The 18,504-nt window shown below is 39.3% G+C and overlaps 1 protein-coding gene across 1 annotated transcript in view; it reads right to left on the bottom strand.

The window, feature by feature from the left end:
• The window catches only part of ACP3 (acid phosphatase 3), a gene marked incomplete at both ends in the record, with an annotated part of 39,986 nt that extends 33,088 nt beyond the window's left edge, over positions 1–6,898 (bottom strand). The window contains one exon of the mRNA XM_082625249.1: positions 6,785–6,898. Coding sequence (XP_082481375.1) covers positions 6,785–6,898 — 114 coding nt within the window. The remainder of the gene's footprint in view (positions 1–6,784) is intronic.
• Between the last annotated feature and the right edge of the window lie 11,606 nt (positions 6,899–18,504).

Below are 18,504 nucleotides of genomic sequence, written 5' to 3'. Positions count from 1 at the left end.
TGACTGATCCTGCTCCCTTGAGCCTGCTAACCAGCTTTGGTGCACTGTGTAGGATGTCGAGACCCTGATGACTGCAGGACATGATGTCCAGTCCCCCTTCCCTGGCAGCAGTCAAGTGCTCTTTTTAAAATGTTAATCAGAATAGTCTCTTGATTGCTTAGAACTCTCTAATGTCCTCTCATTCTATTACATTTATTTTTTTTTTGCAGAAAATTAGAAAGATATAAAAAAATAGAGATTTTTATAATGAGCCCCTATGAGTTCACCATTTGCTCCAACAATGATCAACTCATGTGTGGCCAGTCTTGTTTAATTTATTCCCTCTCACTGTCAGATATTATATCATTTCCCATTACTCTTTGCATAAAATCCAAAGTCTTTACAATGGCTCACTAGACCCTACCTAATATAGCCCTGCCCACCACCATGTTCTCCCCTTACATTCTTGCTAAGCACGCTTAGCCAAAGGACACTCTGCTCTTCTATTCAATACATTAAGTGTGCTCCAGCCTCAGGGCCTTCATGTTCTATATGCCTGGGATGTCCTGCTTCTGCATCTCCTGGCACTTTCACTTGGTCACTGAATTCAGGTCTGTCCTGAAAAGACAACCTCTACAGAGAGGTCTCTCTTGACCACCCAGTATCAAGTAATGCCTGCTCCATCTCTTTCTCATCACATGGTTTCATTTTTTTTCCTTAATATTTTCTTGTTTTTTTAAAATTGTGTGTGTGCATGTGTTTTTAAGTATCTGGCTTCATCTCCCCATAAACTTCCTGAAAGCAGAATCTTTGCTGTCATGGGCACCACTTTATCCCCAAAACAGTGTCAGACACACAGTAAGTAACACACAATGTGCTTTGTTTTAATGAATGAATGAATCTTGGGTTGGGTCCAGCTACCTCTAGGTACACAATGACTTTCTTTCCAATCTTCTCATCTCACAAGGGCTTTGAGTTTTCATCCCTACTTATCATCAAGGTGTGCTGTGTGTGCTCTTTTTTTCCTCCTTTATTTCACTCTCTTATCTTTCTCCTTATGCCCTGCATTTGTGACTTTGCTTCTAGAACAATGAGTCTGCCTCTAGATTAGATGGGAGTCCAATAAACCATCATGTCGTCCTTCCAGGTTTGGAATTCAAGACACATCACACAACTTTGGGATGATTCTGGAAATTCTAAAAGGGAACTTTGCTCTAGGCATTAACCTCCACTCCTTATTTTGTTAGGTATGCTCATGAAATATCTCTTGATGCACAAACCTTGCCATGAATTAAAGTTTATTTTATTTTCTTCTTTGAGGAACTGAGAAATAACTCTGTTAGTAAAGAGAGTTAAAAAGTGAAAGAGTTTGGGTAGAAATGAATGAGTCAAGTAAATGAATGCCACTTCAGAGGCAAGAAGGGAAGGCGACTAGCTGTGAAAGGACTCAGGCTAGGAATATGCCCTGCACTCACCATGAGGAAGGCCGAAAGGCCTGGCACGCTAATGAGAGGTATCCAGGGCATAGGAGAATACAGAGGCCTGCAGGAGAAGGGAGGGATGAAACTATGTGTTATATTGAGTGGAACTTCATGACGCCTCAGAAAAGCTCTGGGCTTGAGTCGGTTAGACCTTAGTTCAACACCTTGCCAGATGATCCTGGGAAAATGATTTATAAATCATTTATAAATCATTATAAATCAGCCGATTAGTAAGTCAAACAATGGTTGAAATGAGTAAAATCTGTTTAACTTCTTGTCACATTTTAAATATATATATATTTCCAGTTTTTATTGTGCCAGGGGCCCAAAGCTGGGAAGAAAACTGATCAATTTTAAATGAAAAAAGACATGAAAACACTTCACTCTTTGAGAATAAAAAGAATAAATAGAAAAAAATTGACATTTTAATTAACTGGTTATGTGAACATTATAAAAGATACATGAGATAATTGTGTGACTGTATATAGTCAACACAACACAATGGTTACAATGTTTTAGACATTTACCAGATAGGCTTCTAAGTACTTTTGTGTATTAAATCAGTTAAGCCTCACAATAACTCCATGAAGCACTCTTATCCCCATTTTACCGATGAGGAAACTGAGACACAGGTAGGTTAAGTTACTCATCCAAAGTCACATAGCTTGGAAGAGGTTGAGCTGGCATTCAAACCCTGGTGGTCTGATTCATGAGCCTGTACTTTTAACCACTGTGCTGTATGGTATTGTGTAGTACATAATATTATAAATTTCTTTGGTGTTTATATCCCTTATTTCGTTTCTTCTTCCTCTTCCTCTTCTTCTTCTTCTTCTTCTTCTTCTTCTTCTTTTCTTCTTCTTTTGGTGGAGCCACATGCCTTACGGGATCTTAGTTCCTCAACCAGGGATTGAACCCTAGGGCCCCAGCAGAGAAAGTACTGAGTACCAACCACTGGACCGCCAGGGAATTCCCTCTCATATTTCTTTTTAAGAAGTTCAAATATTTAATGCCTTTTATGTACCCTATTTCATGGCTTCATCATTTTTTCAACAATCAAAATTAGAAAACAAGGTCATTTTGACTTCTTTCTCTTCCTTAATATCCACAGTCAACCCACAGGGATTCTTCTATCCTCACAATTTTTAAAAGAAACTTTTTTCTTTTCCAGTTCTACTGCTTTCTGATCCAACTCAGGTCTTCACTGTGTTTTTCCTGATCTGTGATAGTATCCCCTCTCTATTCTCCCCTCCAGCTTCTCCCCTCCTCAAGCCATACTTACGTACAGATGTGTGTCTCCCCCAAGACAAAATACATTAGAATTCACAGGTGGGGGAGACTTGAGTACAAACAAGGTAAGCTGTTAGCCTGTGGATCTAGAGGACATGATAACTATCTAATACCTAAAGTTTTCTTTGCTGAAAAATAATGAAGGATCATCTAGAACCTTAAGGACATTAAGTAAAATAAGCCAGTCACAAAAAGACAAGTACTGTATGATTCCACTTACACAAGATACGTGAAGTAGTCAAATTCATAGAGTCAGGAAGTAGAATGGTGATTGTAGGGGCTGAAGGGGAGGAGTCTGGGGAATTGCTGTTTAATAGATACGAAGTTTCAGTTTTGCAAGATGAAGGGAATTCTGGAGATGGATAGTTTTAATGGTAGCACAATAATGTGAATACACCTAATGCAATTGAACTATACACTTAAAATGGAAAATTTTATGTCCTGTGTATTTTACCACAATTTAAAAAATGAATAATTAAGGCTCACCTAGATTTTATCCAAAAAGTTGGAAAGTTTCTGTTTTAGACTGATGACTAACAGCAGCACCTTAAATTTGTATCATGGTTCACACTTACATATGTATATCATGCCATTTGAACCTAAAGACAACTTTGTGAAATAGAAATTATAGTTATGATCATTATCCCCAACTATAAGTTTAGGAAATTTGAGGCTCAGATGGATTAAGTGACCTGTTCTCAGTCCTATACCTGGTAAATGATGCTAGAACTTGAATTAATGAAAGTTCAATATTTTCCTAGGTATGGCGTTGAACTTTTATTTTAGCACATAGCATTAGAAAACTGGTAACAGTATTAGACTGCCAGCCTGACCAGTAAATTGTCAATCTGTGGCTTTCCTAGGAGGATTGAGGAAAAACCCAGAAGGTCTGCCATCCCTGAAAGTGTGTGGTGGCCAGAACCATTTGAGTTTACCTAACCACAGTATGGAAGTTACCCATCCCGGTATAGAGATGATGTGCTGAAGATTTGGAGGCGATTTGCATCAAGGATATTCTATTACTTAGCAGAAATTTTGCATGGTTAACCACGAAGAATGAGACTTTGTGACTTATCATCCCTTTCTTTGTAAGACCCAGGTAGAATGAGAAGGAATTAGTCTCTTTGAGATCACCTGAACTTGTGGTTTTTCCTGGCTTAGGGGAGAGAGAATGTTTTAAAATGGCATTTCCCTATTTATGGATGGAATAATGATATATGGGATTACTTTTAAAAAGTCCATTAGGAGTGCATCAGCATATAGATGAAACAAGGATGGACATGAGTGAAAATTACTGAAGCTGTTTGATGGGTACCTTGAGACTCACCATACTTATTATTCTCTCTATAAATTATAAAACAGCAATTCTCTAAGGGTTTTCTATGAGACATTATGGAAAAAAAGAGCAGGTGTATTCTGTAGTCAAAATTTAGGAAATATGATTTACTAGATCCTTTCCTTGAAAGCCACAGTACATATTAGAATATTAAAGACTCTGAAAAGTTCTGCATTTGAGACCTCTAAAAACATTTTAACCCACGTTTTCTTCTCCAATCTGATTTGACTATTGCAACACCTGTTAACAACTTGTCAAACTAGCATTCCAATGGATGCACATTGGTGAACCTGTTTCAAAAGAGTATGTGGTGACTCTGTTCATGAGAGAGAACAAGAACCGGACAGTTTCCTGCTCTTTCTGCCAAGAACAGTTTTTCAGAACCGGGGAAGATTTGTTTTCTTTTTTGTATCACAGTAGAAAAGCAAGGAAACCACTTGCTGACTATGAGTGAAGCCAATACACTGGATGGAGAAGCCTCAGCTTCATGTGCTGGGTTAGGGACACACAGCAGGAACAGAATGTGTCTAGTGATTAAGGGCAGGCTTCTGGGATCATACAGCCTGGGTTCAAATCCTAGCTGTGTGATCATGAGCAAGTTACTTAATCTCTTTGTGCCTCAATTCCTTCATCTATAAAACAGGGTTAATAGGGTTAATAAGGTTTTTACAAAAATGTTATAGAATAGTTTCCAGATTTAGCAAACAAAAATGCAGCATGCCCAAATATTGCATGGAAACATACACATAACTAAAAAATTATTTGCTGTTTATCTGAAGTTCAAATTTAACAGGACATCCTGTGTTATCTGGTAACCCTATTTTATAGGGCTGTTGGGAGGATAATGTAACATAATCCATTGAAATTTCAGAACAGTGCCTGGCACATAGTAAGCATTTAAGTAACTATTGGTTATTGTCATTAATATTATCACTTTAATCAGAGGTACATTTCTTTTATTCTTGTTCTCCTAATAATTTTCTAGGGAATTTCCTGGGTATATAATTGAACCATTTACAGTCAGATATTCTCTGTAATCAGTAAAAAGAAGACAGTGGTATCTTCCAGCAAAGAAAGATGTATTAAGTTGCCCTTAATCTACCACTAATGGAAGAAAGTTGAGGTAGGAAAAATTGTTAACATTAGTCATGTGTGATAATTGTTAAATTTTTTAGCTCCTAGAGAGTTACCTTTGTAAGGTTTTTCTTAGGTATTAACTTAGTATTGACTTGTAGTCCCTGAACACATGCTAACTGAGAGTAGAGAGGGAGAAAGGAAACCCACAACAGTTTGGTAGCCAAGGGAAGTCAGCCTGAGCTGTTGTAAAACATGGAGGAGAGAATGGACCAGATGCCATTAGCTGAGAGTTCACTGTAATATCCCAAAGAGGATTACCCCTCAACCAGCTTGTCATGGTGTTGACAGTACAATTCCTGCAGAGTCCCTACACTTGCTTAATGCACATGTTTGCAAGGAACACACTGATATAAGTAAAAGTCTAACTCACATGGATTTCCCTATATAAAGTACACAGTGTTCTGCAGCTTTTTTTTTTTTAACACAGAAGCCTGACAGCTTGTGAATCATTCATAAATAAATTGATGATACATTTCTCTGGTCTCTCTCTCTCTCATTATTGACTCATGACCTAGTAAAGATTTATTGGACTAAAAATCATGATTTTCATAAACATATGGTTATGAAATTTTTCTTTAGAAAGTAAAGAAAGGAGTCCTGAGTACAGCAAGCTGAGAAAAATAGGAACTTCATGTTTAATTTTTAAGTAAAAGTTGACTTTCCTTGAAATTATAAAAATAAATTTTGGATATTCTTTCAGAAAGGAAATGTACTTATCAGCATACTTTCACTCTATCAAATGAAAAAATGTGATGAAGAAAAAGAGATCAAGAAAGCCTGCAAATTGCAAGGAGAGGGTCAGAGGCAGAGACAGACAGTGAGTAAAACAGAAAAAAGAGAAAGAGAAACAGAGAGAATCAAAGACCATGCAGAAAGTGAGAGATACAAAGGAATTAATTCCAAGACAGTAAAGTAGTAAATCCCCTTTACTTTGCAAACTCTCTCCCTATCTATTTTTTAAGGCGATGCCAATAGTATATTTTCTTTCCTTGACAACATACAGTAGCTGCCCCATCTCCCCTTTCCTAACTTGTCACACATACCATGGGTGGGGAAAAACATGATTTTAATGGTCAACCAAATCTATGTTTCAGGAAGTCATCCTACAACTTGAGTTTAGTTTTACTTTTATGCTTCAAAGGCTGCTTATAAATACATCAGGAAAACGGGAAGGGGCTACTTAATTCAGAAAATGACGTTTTTTTGGCTTGCCAACATATAATCATTAAATTGAATGAAGCCAGTTTAGCTTCTGGTGCTAAACAGACCTAGAGGAGGTGTCTCCTGGCCTCGAGTAGCTATCAAAAGGAATCTACATTCAAGGCATTGTAAAGTAAGTGAATAGATAACTAACACTGGCTAAGTAAAAAAATAACCAAACCAAACAGGCTTTTGTCAGGACATGTTCGCTCTTCATTATGAGGAACTTGCAAAACTTGCATATTCAGCTATCTGAGTTTGGTCTTCAGGAGACTACACTAGGGTAAAATGAAACCTGACACTTGATTTTCAGACCCTGCTGGTAACAATTTTAAGGGAAAAGCAATGAGGAAATTCTACTCACCAATGTCACAAACCTCAGCTCCTTGGCTCCCACACCTCGATCCAGCCAGAAGGAAAGCAGGAGGCTAAGGTGAAGGCTTGCTGCCCTGGCCACAAGGAGGGTGGCAGCTCTCATGCTGGGGTAAGCTGCTTCTTGCTGGAGTTTGGACATGCTGCTTCCAGGGCAAAAGCCATTAGAGGGGAAGCTATTTAACCAAGGGATTGAAAGGGAAGTGGGAGGAGCCAAGACGTGTGAATAGTAAAATCTCCAGGTGGCTTGGGGTGGGGTTTGGCCTGTGTCTGGTCAGATCATTTTTGGGCTGGGTGTTAGAGCTTATAGTCTTCTGGATTTAAGTTAGAACACTAAGGCCCAGAAAGGGGAGAGCTGTTGCTCAAGGTTACAGAGCACATTACTAGATATTTCTTTCTTAGTTTATCTTTATCCTTTGTTTAGATGGGGTGTGATACAATGTTTGTTTTGTGGCTGTCACTTGGGAAAGGGATAGACCCTAACTTTGGAAACCTCAGGCCAGTGATTCCTAATTTTTTTGGCAATCCAGAATTATAGGGAGAGAAGTATGAAAGGAACTGCAGATACCAACATATTTTGGGTGTATTCTCCAGGCCAAACATGGCTTCTTTTTCTAAACTCTCATGTAGCCTCTTTTTAAGTAGAAGAAAAGTAAGAGCAACATTATTTTGAAAATTTTTAGTCACACTTTAAGATATTTGGGGCTCCTCTGAGGTATCTCAAAATTAGGATTACAATTACCTTACCTAACCTGACACAGTTTACAAACAACAACCACACACTAACCTACAGCTCTGTACTATTAGTCACCAACTCTGGCCGGGAGTCTTACAATCTGGGAAAGTCACACCCTTGCTTCTCCAGCCATGATCTAATCAAGGATGTTACAAAAGAGGATAATCCGGACTGAGGGAATTTAGATTTCCATTTTTTTCCCCGACCTGTCAGCCCCATATAGGCTAAAACAGGATTTTTTGTGCAAAGCTGCCTGTCGGGATGCTCCCACCTCATCAGAGGAGGGAACAACCCATTCTCTGGTACATTGCACTTGGGAGACCTCTGTTGTTATGTGATCACAGGGTGCCCTAGAATGTGGTACATAGGAGAGCTGTTGCTTTTTCCAGTGTAGGGAAATATGTGTGGAGAAGGAATGCATGTATGGTTGGGGTTTGATATTTAAGGGGACTTGTGACCCTCTCTTTACCATCACATTCTCCACCTGCCAGTCCCCACTGTCATTTTTAATGGGTGAGATATTGAGGATATGAGTGCAGGGAAAAGGGGATGAAAATTAAGAGGTTGTCCAGGGCAGAGATGAAGTCACAACTTGGATTCCTGTTACATGTACCAGGCAACCTGAGAAAGGAAGCTCCAACACCTACTTATCAGCCACACAGGCTTAGTTCTGAACCATGTGCTCTAAATTGTGTCAGATACTTGATTCTGTGCAATGTCTTATTTTCTCAAGAATCAGCCAGCTCCTTTTTCTCCTATCTTCTTCCTTGTCTCACCCTTCGTTTGATACCTGGCAGTATTCTGGCTATAGCTTTAGTGCTTCCTGATAATGGCTCTAACCTATCTGTGCCATCTTGTGCTAGGTTGGATAAACCTTACTTCTGACCCAGACCCTACTTTTTCTGTGTCACCTCTTCTGGACTTCTTTTAGCCTTCCAAGTAAGAACAACAATAACAGCAGCAGCTTTTTATAGAGAGTGCCAGAAAAATTGAATTGAATACATCTCAACTCAAACTTAAGTCAAGTTGGAATAAGTGAATGGCTTTTACTTCTACTCTATTTCAGTCATCATCCTAACTTCTACTTTGATCATCAAATTATAAAGGGAGACAGAGATCATAAATGTAGTTCTGAATACCATGATGTTGAGTCTGAAAAGTCTCTAAATTCAGATGGATCTCATTTTAGGTCTTCTTTGGTCTCCTGAACCTTGAACTCATAAGGCCTTTGTTAAGACCTAAAATGTCATTGGCAATGAATATATGAATATGATATTATTGAAAGTGACACTTGAAAAAATAGTGGGTTGTCTTTATTGACATCCAAATGAACATGGCAATCATTTTAGTGTCAATACGTAGCAGAACTTACTAGTGAAATCACTTTTGTCCCTTGTGGTATTTCTTTTGTCATATATAAAGTGTTCAACCTCTAATTGGCCCAGTGTTAGGAAGTTCCATAAGCGGAGCAGGTTGGGCTCATCAGAAAGCAAACTTCCAAGTGGAGATTTGCATGGGGGAAATTTATTAGGGATTGCTCTCAGGATCAAAAACAGTAGGTGGAGGAGAAATAAACAGGGCTGGGAAGAGAGAGCAGGCCTCAGCTGACGCTGCTAGTAATTCTGAAGCTGTGATGGTCTTTTGGAGTTATCCTGAATTGGGGAAAGCAACCAAGCCTTTAATCCCTGCATTAGCCAGTCATGGGAGGCAGGCTGTTCCTGGCAGGGAGTGTGACTGTGGGTTAAAATGGCTCTCTTCGGGAGGAGATTCAAGATGGTGGAAGAGTAAGACATGGAGATCAATTTCCTCCCACAAGTACATCAGAAATACATCTACATGTGGAACAACCCCTACAGGACACCTACTGAATGCTGGCAGAAGACCTCAGACCTCCCAAAAGGCAAGAAACTCCCCACGTACCTGAGTAGGGCAAAAGAAACAAGAATAAACAGAGACAAAAGAATAGGGAGGTGACCTGCACCAGTGGGAGGGAGCCGTGAAGGAGGAAAGGTTTCCACACACTAGGAAGCTCCTTCGTGGGCGGAGACTGCGGGTGGCGGAGGGGAGAAGCTTCGGGCCGTGGAGGAGAGCTCAGCAACAGGGGTGCGGAGGGCAAAGCGGAGAGATTCCCAAACAGAGATTCGGTGCCGACCGGCACTCACCAGCCCGAGAGACTTGTCTGCTCGGCCACCGGGGCGGGCGGGGCTGGGAGCTGAGGCTCGGGTTTCAGGTTTCAGTCGGAGCACGGGGAGAGGACTGGGGTTGGTGGCAGGAAGAGAGCCTGAAGGGGTTAGTGCATGATGGCTGGCCGGGAGGGAGTCTGGGAAAAAGTCTGGAGCTGCCGAAGAGGCAAGAGACTTTTTCTTCCCTCTTTGTTTCCTGGTGCATGAGGAGAGGGGATTAAGAGCGCTGCTTAAAGGAGCTCCAGAGATGGGCGCGAGCCGTGGCTGAAAGTGCGGACCCAGAGATGGGCGTGGGACGCTGGGGCTGCTGCTGCCGCCGCCAAGAGGCCTGTGTGTGAGCGCAGGTCACTGTCCATGCCCCCGCTTCCGGGAGCCTGTGCAGCCCACCACTGACTGGGTCCCGGGATCCAGAGATGGCTTCCCCGGGAGAGCGCACGGCGCACCTCAGGCTGGTGCAATGTGATGCCAGCCTCTGCCGCCGCAGGCTCGCCCCGCACTATGTGCCCCTCCCTACCCCCCGGCCTGAGTGAGCCAGAGTCCCCGAAGCAGCTGCTCCTTTAACCCCGTCCTGTCAGAGCAAAGAACAGACGCCCTCCAGCGATCTACATGCAGAGGCGGGGCCAAATCCAAAGCTGAATCCCAGGAGCTGTGAGAATAAAGAAGAGAAAGGGAAATCTCTCCCAGGAGCCTCTGAAGCAGGGGATTAAAGCTCCACAATCATCTTGATGTACCCTGCATCTGTGGAATACATGAATAGACAATGAATCATCACAAAAGGAGGAGGTGGACTTTGAGAACAAGGTCTATGATTTTTCCCCCTTTTCCTCTTTTTACAATGAATTATACCAAATTCAGGAGGTGGACTTTGAGAGCAAGATGTATGATTTTTTTCCCTTGATCTCTTTTTGTGAAAGGGTATGTATATCCTTCTGTGTGAGATTTTGTCTATATAGCTTTGCTTACACCATTTGTCCCAGGGATCTATCTGTCCATTTTTTTGTTTTGTTTTGTTTTGTTTTTAATTTTTTTAAATAATTACTTTTTATTTTAATAATGCTATTATATTTTATCATACTTTATTCGATTTACTTTATCATCTCTCTTTCTCTTTTTCCTACCTTCCCTCCTTACTCCCTCCCTCCCTCCACCATCCTTTCTTTCTTTCTTTCTTTCCTCCCTCCCTCCCTCCTGCCCCTCTTCCTTTCTTTCTTCTACTAATTCTTTCTTTCTACATTTTCTCCCTTTTATTTTGAGCCGGGTGGATGAAAGGCTCTTGGTGCTGCAACCAGGAGTCAGTGCTGTGCCTCTGAGGTGGGAGAGCCAACTTCAGGACACTGGTCCACAAGAGACCTCCCAGCTCCACATAATATCAAATGGCAAAAATCTCCCAGAGATCTCCATCTCAACACCAGCACCCAGCTTCACTCAAAGACCAGCAGGCTACAGTGCTGGGCACCCTATGCCAAGCAACTAGCAAGACAGGTACACAACCCCACCCATTAGCAGAGAGGCTGCGTAAAAACAAAATAAGGCCACAGACACCCCGAAGCACACCACCAGATGTGGACCTGTCCACCAGAAAGACAAGATCGAGCCTCATCCACCAGAACACAGGCACTAGTCCCCTCCACCAGGAAGCCTACACAACCTACTGAAACAACCTTAGCCACTGGGGACAGACACCAAAAACAACAGGAACTACGAACCTGCAGCCTGCAAAAAGGAGAACCCAAACACAGTAAGATAAGCAAAATGAAAAGACAGAAAAACACACAGCAGCTGAAGGAGCAAGATAAAAACCCACCAGATCTAACAAATGAAGAGGAAATAGGCAGTCTACCTGAAAAAGAATTCAGAATAATGATAGTAAAGATGATCCAAAATCTTGGAAATAGAATAGACAAAATGCAAGAAGCAAGGACTTAGAAGAACTGAAGATGAATCAAGCAACGATTAAAAACACAATAAACGAAATGAAAAATACTCTAGATGGGATCAATAGCAGAATAACTGAGGCAGAAGAACGGATAAGTGATGTGGAAGATAAAATAGCGGAAATAACTGCTGAAGAGCAGAATAAAGAAAAAAGAATGAAAAGAACTGAGGACAGTCTCAGAGACCTCTGGGACAACAGTAAATGCACCAACATTCGAATTATAGGGGTTCCAGAAGAAGAAGAGAAAAAGAAAGGGACTGAGAAAATATTTGAAGAGATTATAGTTGAAAACTTCCCTAATATGAGAAGGAAATAGTTAATCAAGTACTGGAGGCACAGAGAGTCCCATGAAGAATAAATCCAAGGAGAAATACGCCAAGACACATATTAATCAAACTGTCAAAAATTAAATACAAAGAAAACATATTAAAAACAGAGAGGGAAAAACAACAAATAACACACAAGGGAATCCCCATCAGGTTAACAGCTGATCTCTCAGCAGAAACTCTACAAGCCAGAAGGGAGTGGCAGGACATAATTAAAGTGATGAAGGAGAGAAACCTGCAACCAAGATTGCTCTACCCAGCAAGGATCTCATTCAGATTTGATGGAGAAATTAAAACGTTTACAGACAAGCAAAAGCTGAGAGAGTTCAGCACCACCAAACCAGCTTTACAACAAATGCTAAAGGAACTTCTCTAGGCAAGAAACACAACAGAAGGAGAAGACCTACAATAACAAACACAAAACAATTAAGAAAATGGGAATAGGAACATACAAATCGATAATTACCTTAAATGTAAATGGACTAAATACTCCCACCAAAAGACACAGAGTGGCTGAATGGATACAAAAACAAGACCCATATATATGCTGTCTACAAGAGACCCACTTCAGACATAGAGACATACAGATTGAAATAAAGGGGATGGAAAAAGATATTCCATGCAAATGGAAATCAAAAGAAAGCTGGAGTAGCAATTCTTATATCAGACAAAATAGACTTTAAAATAAAGACTATTAGAAGAGACAAAGAAGGACACTACATAATGATCAAGGGATCGATCCAAGAAGAAGATATAACAATTGTAAATATTTATGCACCCAACATAGGAGCACCTCAGTACATAAGGCAAATACTAACAGCCATAAAAGGGGAAATCGACAGTAACACACTCATAGTAGGGGACTTCAACACCCCACTTTCACCAATGGACAGATCATCCAAAATGAAAATAAATAAGGAAACATAAGCTTTAAATGATACATTAAACAAGATGGACTTAATTGATATTTATAGGACATTCCATCCCAAAACAACAGAATACACATTTTTCTCAAGTGCTCATGGAACATTCTCCAGGATAGATCATATCTTGGGTCACAAATCAAGCCTTGGTAAATTTAAGAAAATTGAAATTGTATCAAGTATCTTTTCTGACCGCAGTGCTATGAGACTAGACATCAATTACAAAAAAAGATATGAAAAAATAAACACATGGAGGCTAAACAATACAATACTTAATAACAAAGTGATCACTGGAGAAATCAAGGAGGAAATAAAAATATACCTAGAAACAAATGTCAATAGAGACACAATGACCCAAAACCTATGGGACGCAGCAAAAGCAGTTCTAAGGGGGAAGTTTATAGCAATACAATCCCACCTTAAGAAACAGGATACATCTCGAGTAAACAACCTGATCCTGAACCTAAAGCAATTAGAGAAAGAAGAACAAAAAAACACCAAAGTTAGCAGAAGGAAAGAAATCATAAAGATCAAATCAGAAATAAATGAAAAAGAAATGAAGGAAACAATAGCAAAAATCAATAAAATTAAAAGCTGGTTCTTTGAGAAGATAAACAAAATTGATAAACCATTAGCCAGACTCATCAAGAAAAAAAGGGAGAAGACTGAAATCAATAGAATTAGAAATGAAAAAGGAGAAGTAACAACTGACACAGCAGAAATACAAAAGATCATGAGAGATTACTACAAGCAGCTCTATGCCAATAAAATAGACAACCTGGAAGAAATGGACAAATTCTTAGAAATGCACAAGCTGCAAAGATGGAATCAGGAAGAAATAGAAAATATGAATAGACCAATCACAAGCACTGAAAGTGAAACTGTGATTAAAAATCTTCCAACAAACAAAAGCCCAGGACCAGATGGCTTCACAGGCAAATTCTATCAAACATTTAGAGAAGAGCTAACACCTATCCTTCTCAAACTCCTCCAAAATATAGCAGAGGGAGGAACACTCCCAACCTCATTCTACGAAGCCACCATCACCTTGACACCAAAACCAGGCAAGGATGTCACAAAGAAAGAAAACTACAGGCCAATATCACTGATGAACATAGATGCAAAAATCCTCAACAAAATACTAGCAAACAGAATCCAACAGCACATTAAAAGGATCATACACCATGATCAAGTGGGGTTTATTCCAGGAATGCAAGGATTCTTCAATATACGCAAATCAATCAATGTGATACACCATATTAACAAATTGAAGAAGAAAAACCATATGATCATCTCAATAGATGCAGAGAAAGCTTTTGACAAAATTCAACACCCATTTATGATAAAAACCCTGCAGAAAGTAGGCATAGAGGGAACTTTCCTCAACATAATAAAGGCCATATATGACAAACCCACAGCCAACATCATCCTCAATGGTGAAAAACTGAAACCATTTCTACTAAGATCAGGAACAAGACAAGGTTGCCCACTCTCACCACTCTTATTCAACCTAGTTTTGGAAGTTTTAGCCACAGCACTCAGAGAAGAAAAGGAAATAAAAGGAATCCAAATCAGAAAAGAAGAAGTAAAGCTGTAACTGTTTGCAGATGACATGATACTATACATAGAGAATCCTAAATATGCTACCAGAAAGCTACTAGAGCTAATCAATGAATTTGGTAAAGTAGCAGGATACAAAATTAATGCACAGAAATCTCTTGCATTCCTGTACACTAATGATGAAAAATCTGAAAATGAAATCAAGAAAACACTCCCATTTACCATTGCAACAAAAAGAATAAAATATCTAGGAATAAACCTACCTAAGGAGAAAAAAGACCTGTATGCAGAAAATTATAACACACTGATGAAAGAAATTAAAGATGATACAAATAGATGGAGAGATATTCCATGATCCTGGATTGGAAGAATCAATATTGTGAAAATGACTCTACTACCCAAAGCAATCTACAGATTCAATGCAATCCCTATCAAATTACCCCCAGCATTTTTCACAGAACTAGAACAAAACATTTCAAAATTTGTTTGGAATAACAAAAGACCCCAAATAGCCAAAGCAATCTTGAGAACGAAAAACGGAGCTGGAGGAATCAGGCTCCCTGACTTCAGATTATACTACAAAGCTACAGCAATCAAGGCAGTGTGGTACTGGCCAAAAACAGAAAGATAGATCAATGGAACAGGATAGAAAGCCCAGAGATAAACCCACGCACATATGGTCACCTTATCTTTGATAAAGGAGGCAGGAATGTACAGTGGAGAAAGGACAGCCTCTTCAATAAGTGGTGCTGGGAAAACTGGACAGGGACATTTAAAAGTATGAGATTAGATCACTCCCTAACACCATACACAAAAATAAGCTGAAAATGGAACAAAGACCTAAATGTAAGGCCAGAAACTATCAAACTCTTAGAGGAAAACATAGGCAGAACACTCTATGACATAAATCACAGCAAGATCCTTTTGGACCCACCTCCTAGAGAAATGGAAATAAAAACAAAGATAAACAAATGGGACCTAATGAAACTTCAAAGCTTTTGCACAGCAAAGGAAACCATAAAGAAGAGCAAAAGACAACCCTCAGAATGGGAGAAAATATTTGCCACTGACAAAGGATTAATCTCCAAAATTTATAAGCAGCTCATGCAGCTCAATAGCAAAACAACAACCCATTCCAAAAGTGGGCAGAAGACCTAAATAGACATTTCTCCAAAGAAGATTTACAGACTGCCAACAAACACATGAAAGAATGCTCAACATCATTAATCATTAGAGAAATGCAAATCAAAACTACAATGAGATATCATCTCACACCTGTCAGAATGGCCATCATCAAGAAATCTAGAAACAATAAATGCTGGAGAGGGTGTGGAGAAAAGGGAACACTCTTGCAGTGCTGGTGGGAATGTGAATTGGTACAGCCACTATGGAGAACAGTATGGAGGTTCCTTAAAAAACTACAAATAGAACTACCTTATAACCCAGCAATCCCACTACTAGTCATATACCCTGAGAAAACCATAATTCAAAAAGAGACATGTACCAAAATGTTCACTGCAGCTCTATTCACAATAGCCTGGAGATGGAAACAACCTAAGTGTCCATCATTGGATGAATGGATAAAGAAGATATGACACATATATACAATGGAATATTTTTCAGCCATAAAAAGAAACGAAATTGAGCTATTTGTAATGAGGTGGATAGACCTAGAGTCTGTCATACAGAGTGAAGTAAGTCAGAAAGAGAAAGACAGATTCTGTATGCTAACACATATATATGGAATTTAAGAAAAAAACAAAAATGTCATGAAGAACGTAGGGGTAAAACAGGAATAAAGACACAGACCTACTTGAGCATGGACTTGCGGATATGGGGAGGGGAAGGGTAAGCTGTGACAAAGCGAGAGAGAGGCATGGACATATATGCACTACCAAACGTAAGGTAGATAGATAGTGGGAAGCAGCCCCGTAGCACAGGGAGATCAGCTCGGTGCTTTGTGACCGCCTGGAGGAGTGGGATAGGGAGGGTGGGAGGGAGGGAGATGTAAGAGGGAGGGGATATGGGAACAGATGTATATGTATGACTGATGCACTTTCTTATAAAGCAGAAACTAATAAAAAAATAAATCCAAAAAAAAGTAAATATAAAGAACAAATATTAAAAACAGCAAGGGAAAAACAACAAGTAACACATAAGGGGATGCCCATAAGGTTAACAGCTGATCTTTCAGCAGAGACTCTATAAGCCAGAAGAGAGTCGCAGGACATATTTAAAGTGATGAAAGGGAAAAACCTACAAGTGAGATTACTCTACCCAGCAAGGATCTCATTCAGATTTGGTGGAAAAATTAAAAACTTTACAGACAAACAAAAGCTAAGAGAATTCAGCACCACCAAACGAGCTCTACAACAAATGCTAAAAGAACTTCTCTAGGCAGGAAACACAAGAGAAGGAAAAGACCTACAATAATAAACCCAAAACAATTTAAAAAATGGTAATAGGAACATACATATTGCTGATTACCTTAAATATAAATGGATTAGATGCTCCAACCAAAAGACATAGACTGGCTGAATGCATAAGAAAAACAAGACCTGTATATATGCTGTCTACAAGATACCCATTTCAGACCTAGGGACACATACAGACTGAAAGTGAGGGGATGAAAAAAGATAATACATGCAAATGGAAATCAAAAGAAAGGCAGAGTAGCAATTCTCATATCAGAAAAAATCAACTTTAAAACAAAGACTATTACAAGAGACAAAGAAGGACACTACATAATGATCAAGGGATCGATCCAACAAGAAGATATAACAATTGTAAATATTTATGCACCCAGCAGAGGAGCACCTCAATATATAAGACAAATACTAACAGCCAGAAAAGGGGAAATTGACAGTAACATCATCATAGTAGGGGACTTTAACACCCCACTTTCACCAATGGAGAGATCATCCAAAAAGAAAATAAATAAGGAAACAGAAGCTGTAAATGATACATTAAACAAGATGGACTTAATTTAAGATATTTATAGGACATTCCATCCAAAAATAAAAGAATATACATTCTTCTCAATTGCTCATGGAACATTCTCCAGGATAGATCATATCGTGGGTCACAAATCAATCCTCGGTAAATTTATGAAAATTGAAATCATATCAATTATCTTTTCCAACCACAATGCTATGACACTAGATATCAATTACAGGAAATATTATGTACAAAATACAAACACATGGAGGCTAAACAACACACTACTTAATAACCAAGAGGTCACAGAAGAAACCAAAGAGGAACTCAAACAATACCTGGAATCAAATAACAGTGAAACACAATGACCCAAAACCTATGGGATGTAGCAAAAGCAGTTCTAAGAGGGAACTTTATAGCAATACTATCCTACCTCAAGAAAAAAGAAACATCTCAAATAAACAAACTAAACTAAACTAAAGCAATTAGAGAAAGAAGAACAAAAAAACCCCCAAAGTTAGAAGGAAAGAAATCATAAAAATCAGATTAGAAATAAATGAAAAAGAAATGAAGGAAACAATAGCAAAGATCAATAAAACTAAAAGCTGGTTCTTTGAGAAGATAAACAAAATTGATAAACCATTAGCCAGACTCATCAAGAAAAAAAGGGAGAAGACTCAAATCAATAGAATTAGAAATGAAAAAGGAGAAGTAACAACTGACCCTGCAGAAACACAAAGAATCATGAGAGATTACTACAAGCAACTCTATGCCAATAAAATGGACAACCTGGAAGAAATGGACAAATTCTTAGAAATGCACAATGTTCCCTGACTGAACCAGGAAGAAATAGAAAATATGAGCAGACCAATCACAAGCACTGAAATTGAAACTGTGATTAAAAATCTTCCAACAAACAAAAGCCCAGGACCAGATGGCTTCACAGGCGAATTCCATCAAACATTTAGAGAAGAGCTAACACCTATCCTTCTCAAATTCTTCCAAAATATAGCAGAGGGAGGAACACTCCTAATCTCATTCTGTGAGGCCACCATTACCCTGATACCAAAACCAGAAAAAGATGTCACAAAGAAAGGAATCTACAGGCCGA

This window comes from Mesoplodon mirus, assembly GCF_964341445.2.
Source record: "Mesoplodon mirus genome assembly, chromosome: 6".
Lineage (NCBI taxonomy): Eukaryota > Metazoa > Chordata > Mammalia > Artiodactyla > Ziphiidae > Mesoplodon > Mesoplodon mirus.
This window is presented reverse-complemented; position numbering and strand designations above follow the sequence as displayed.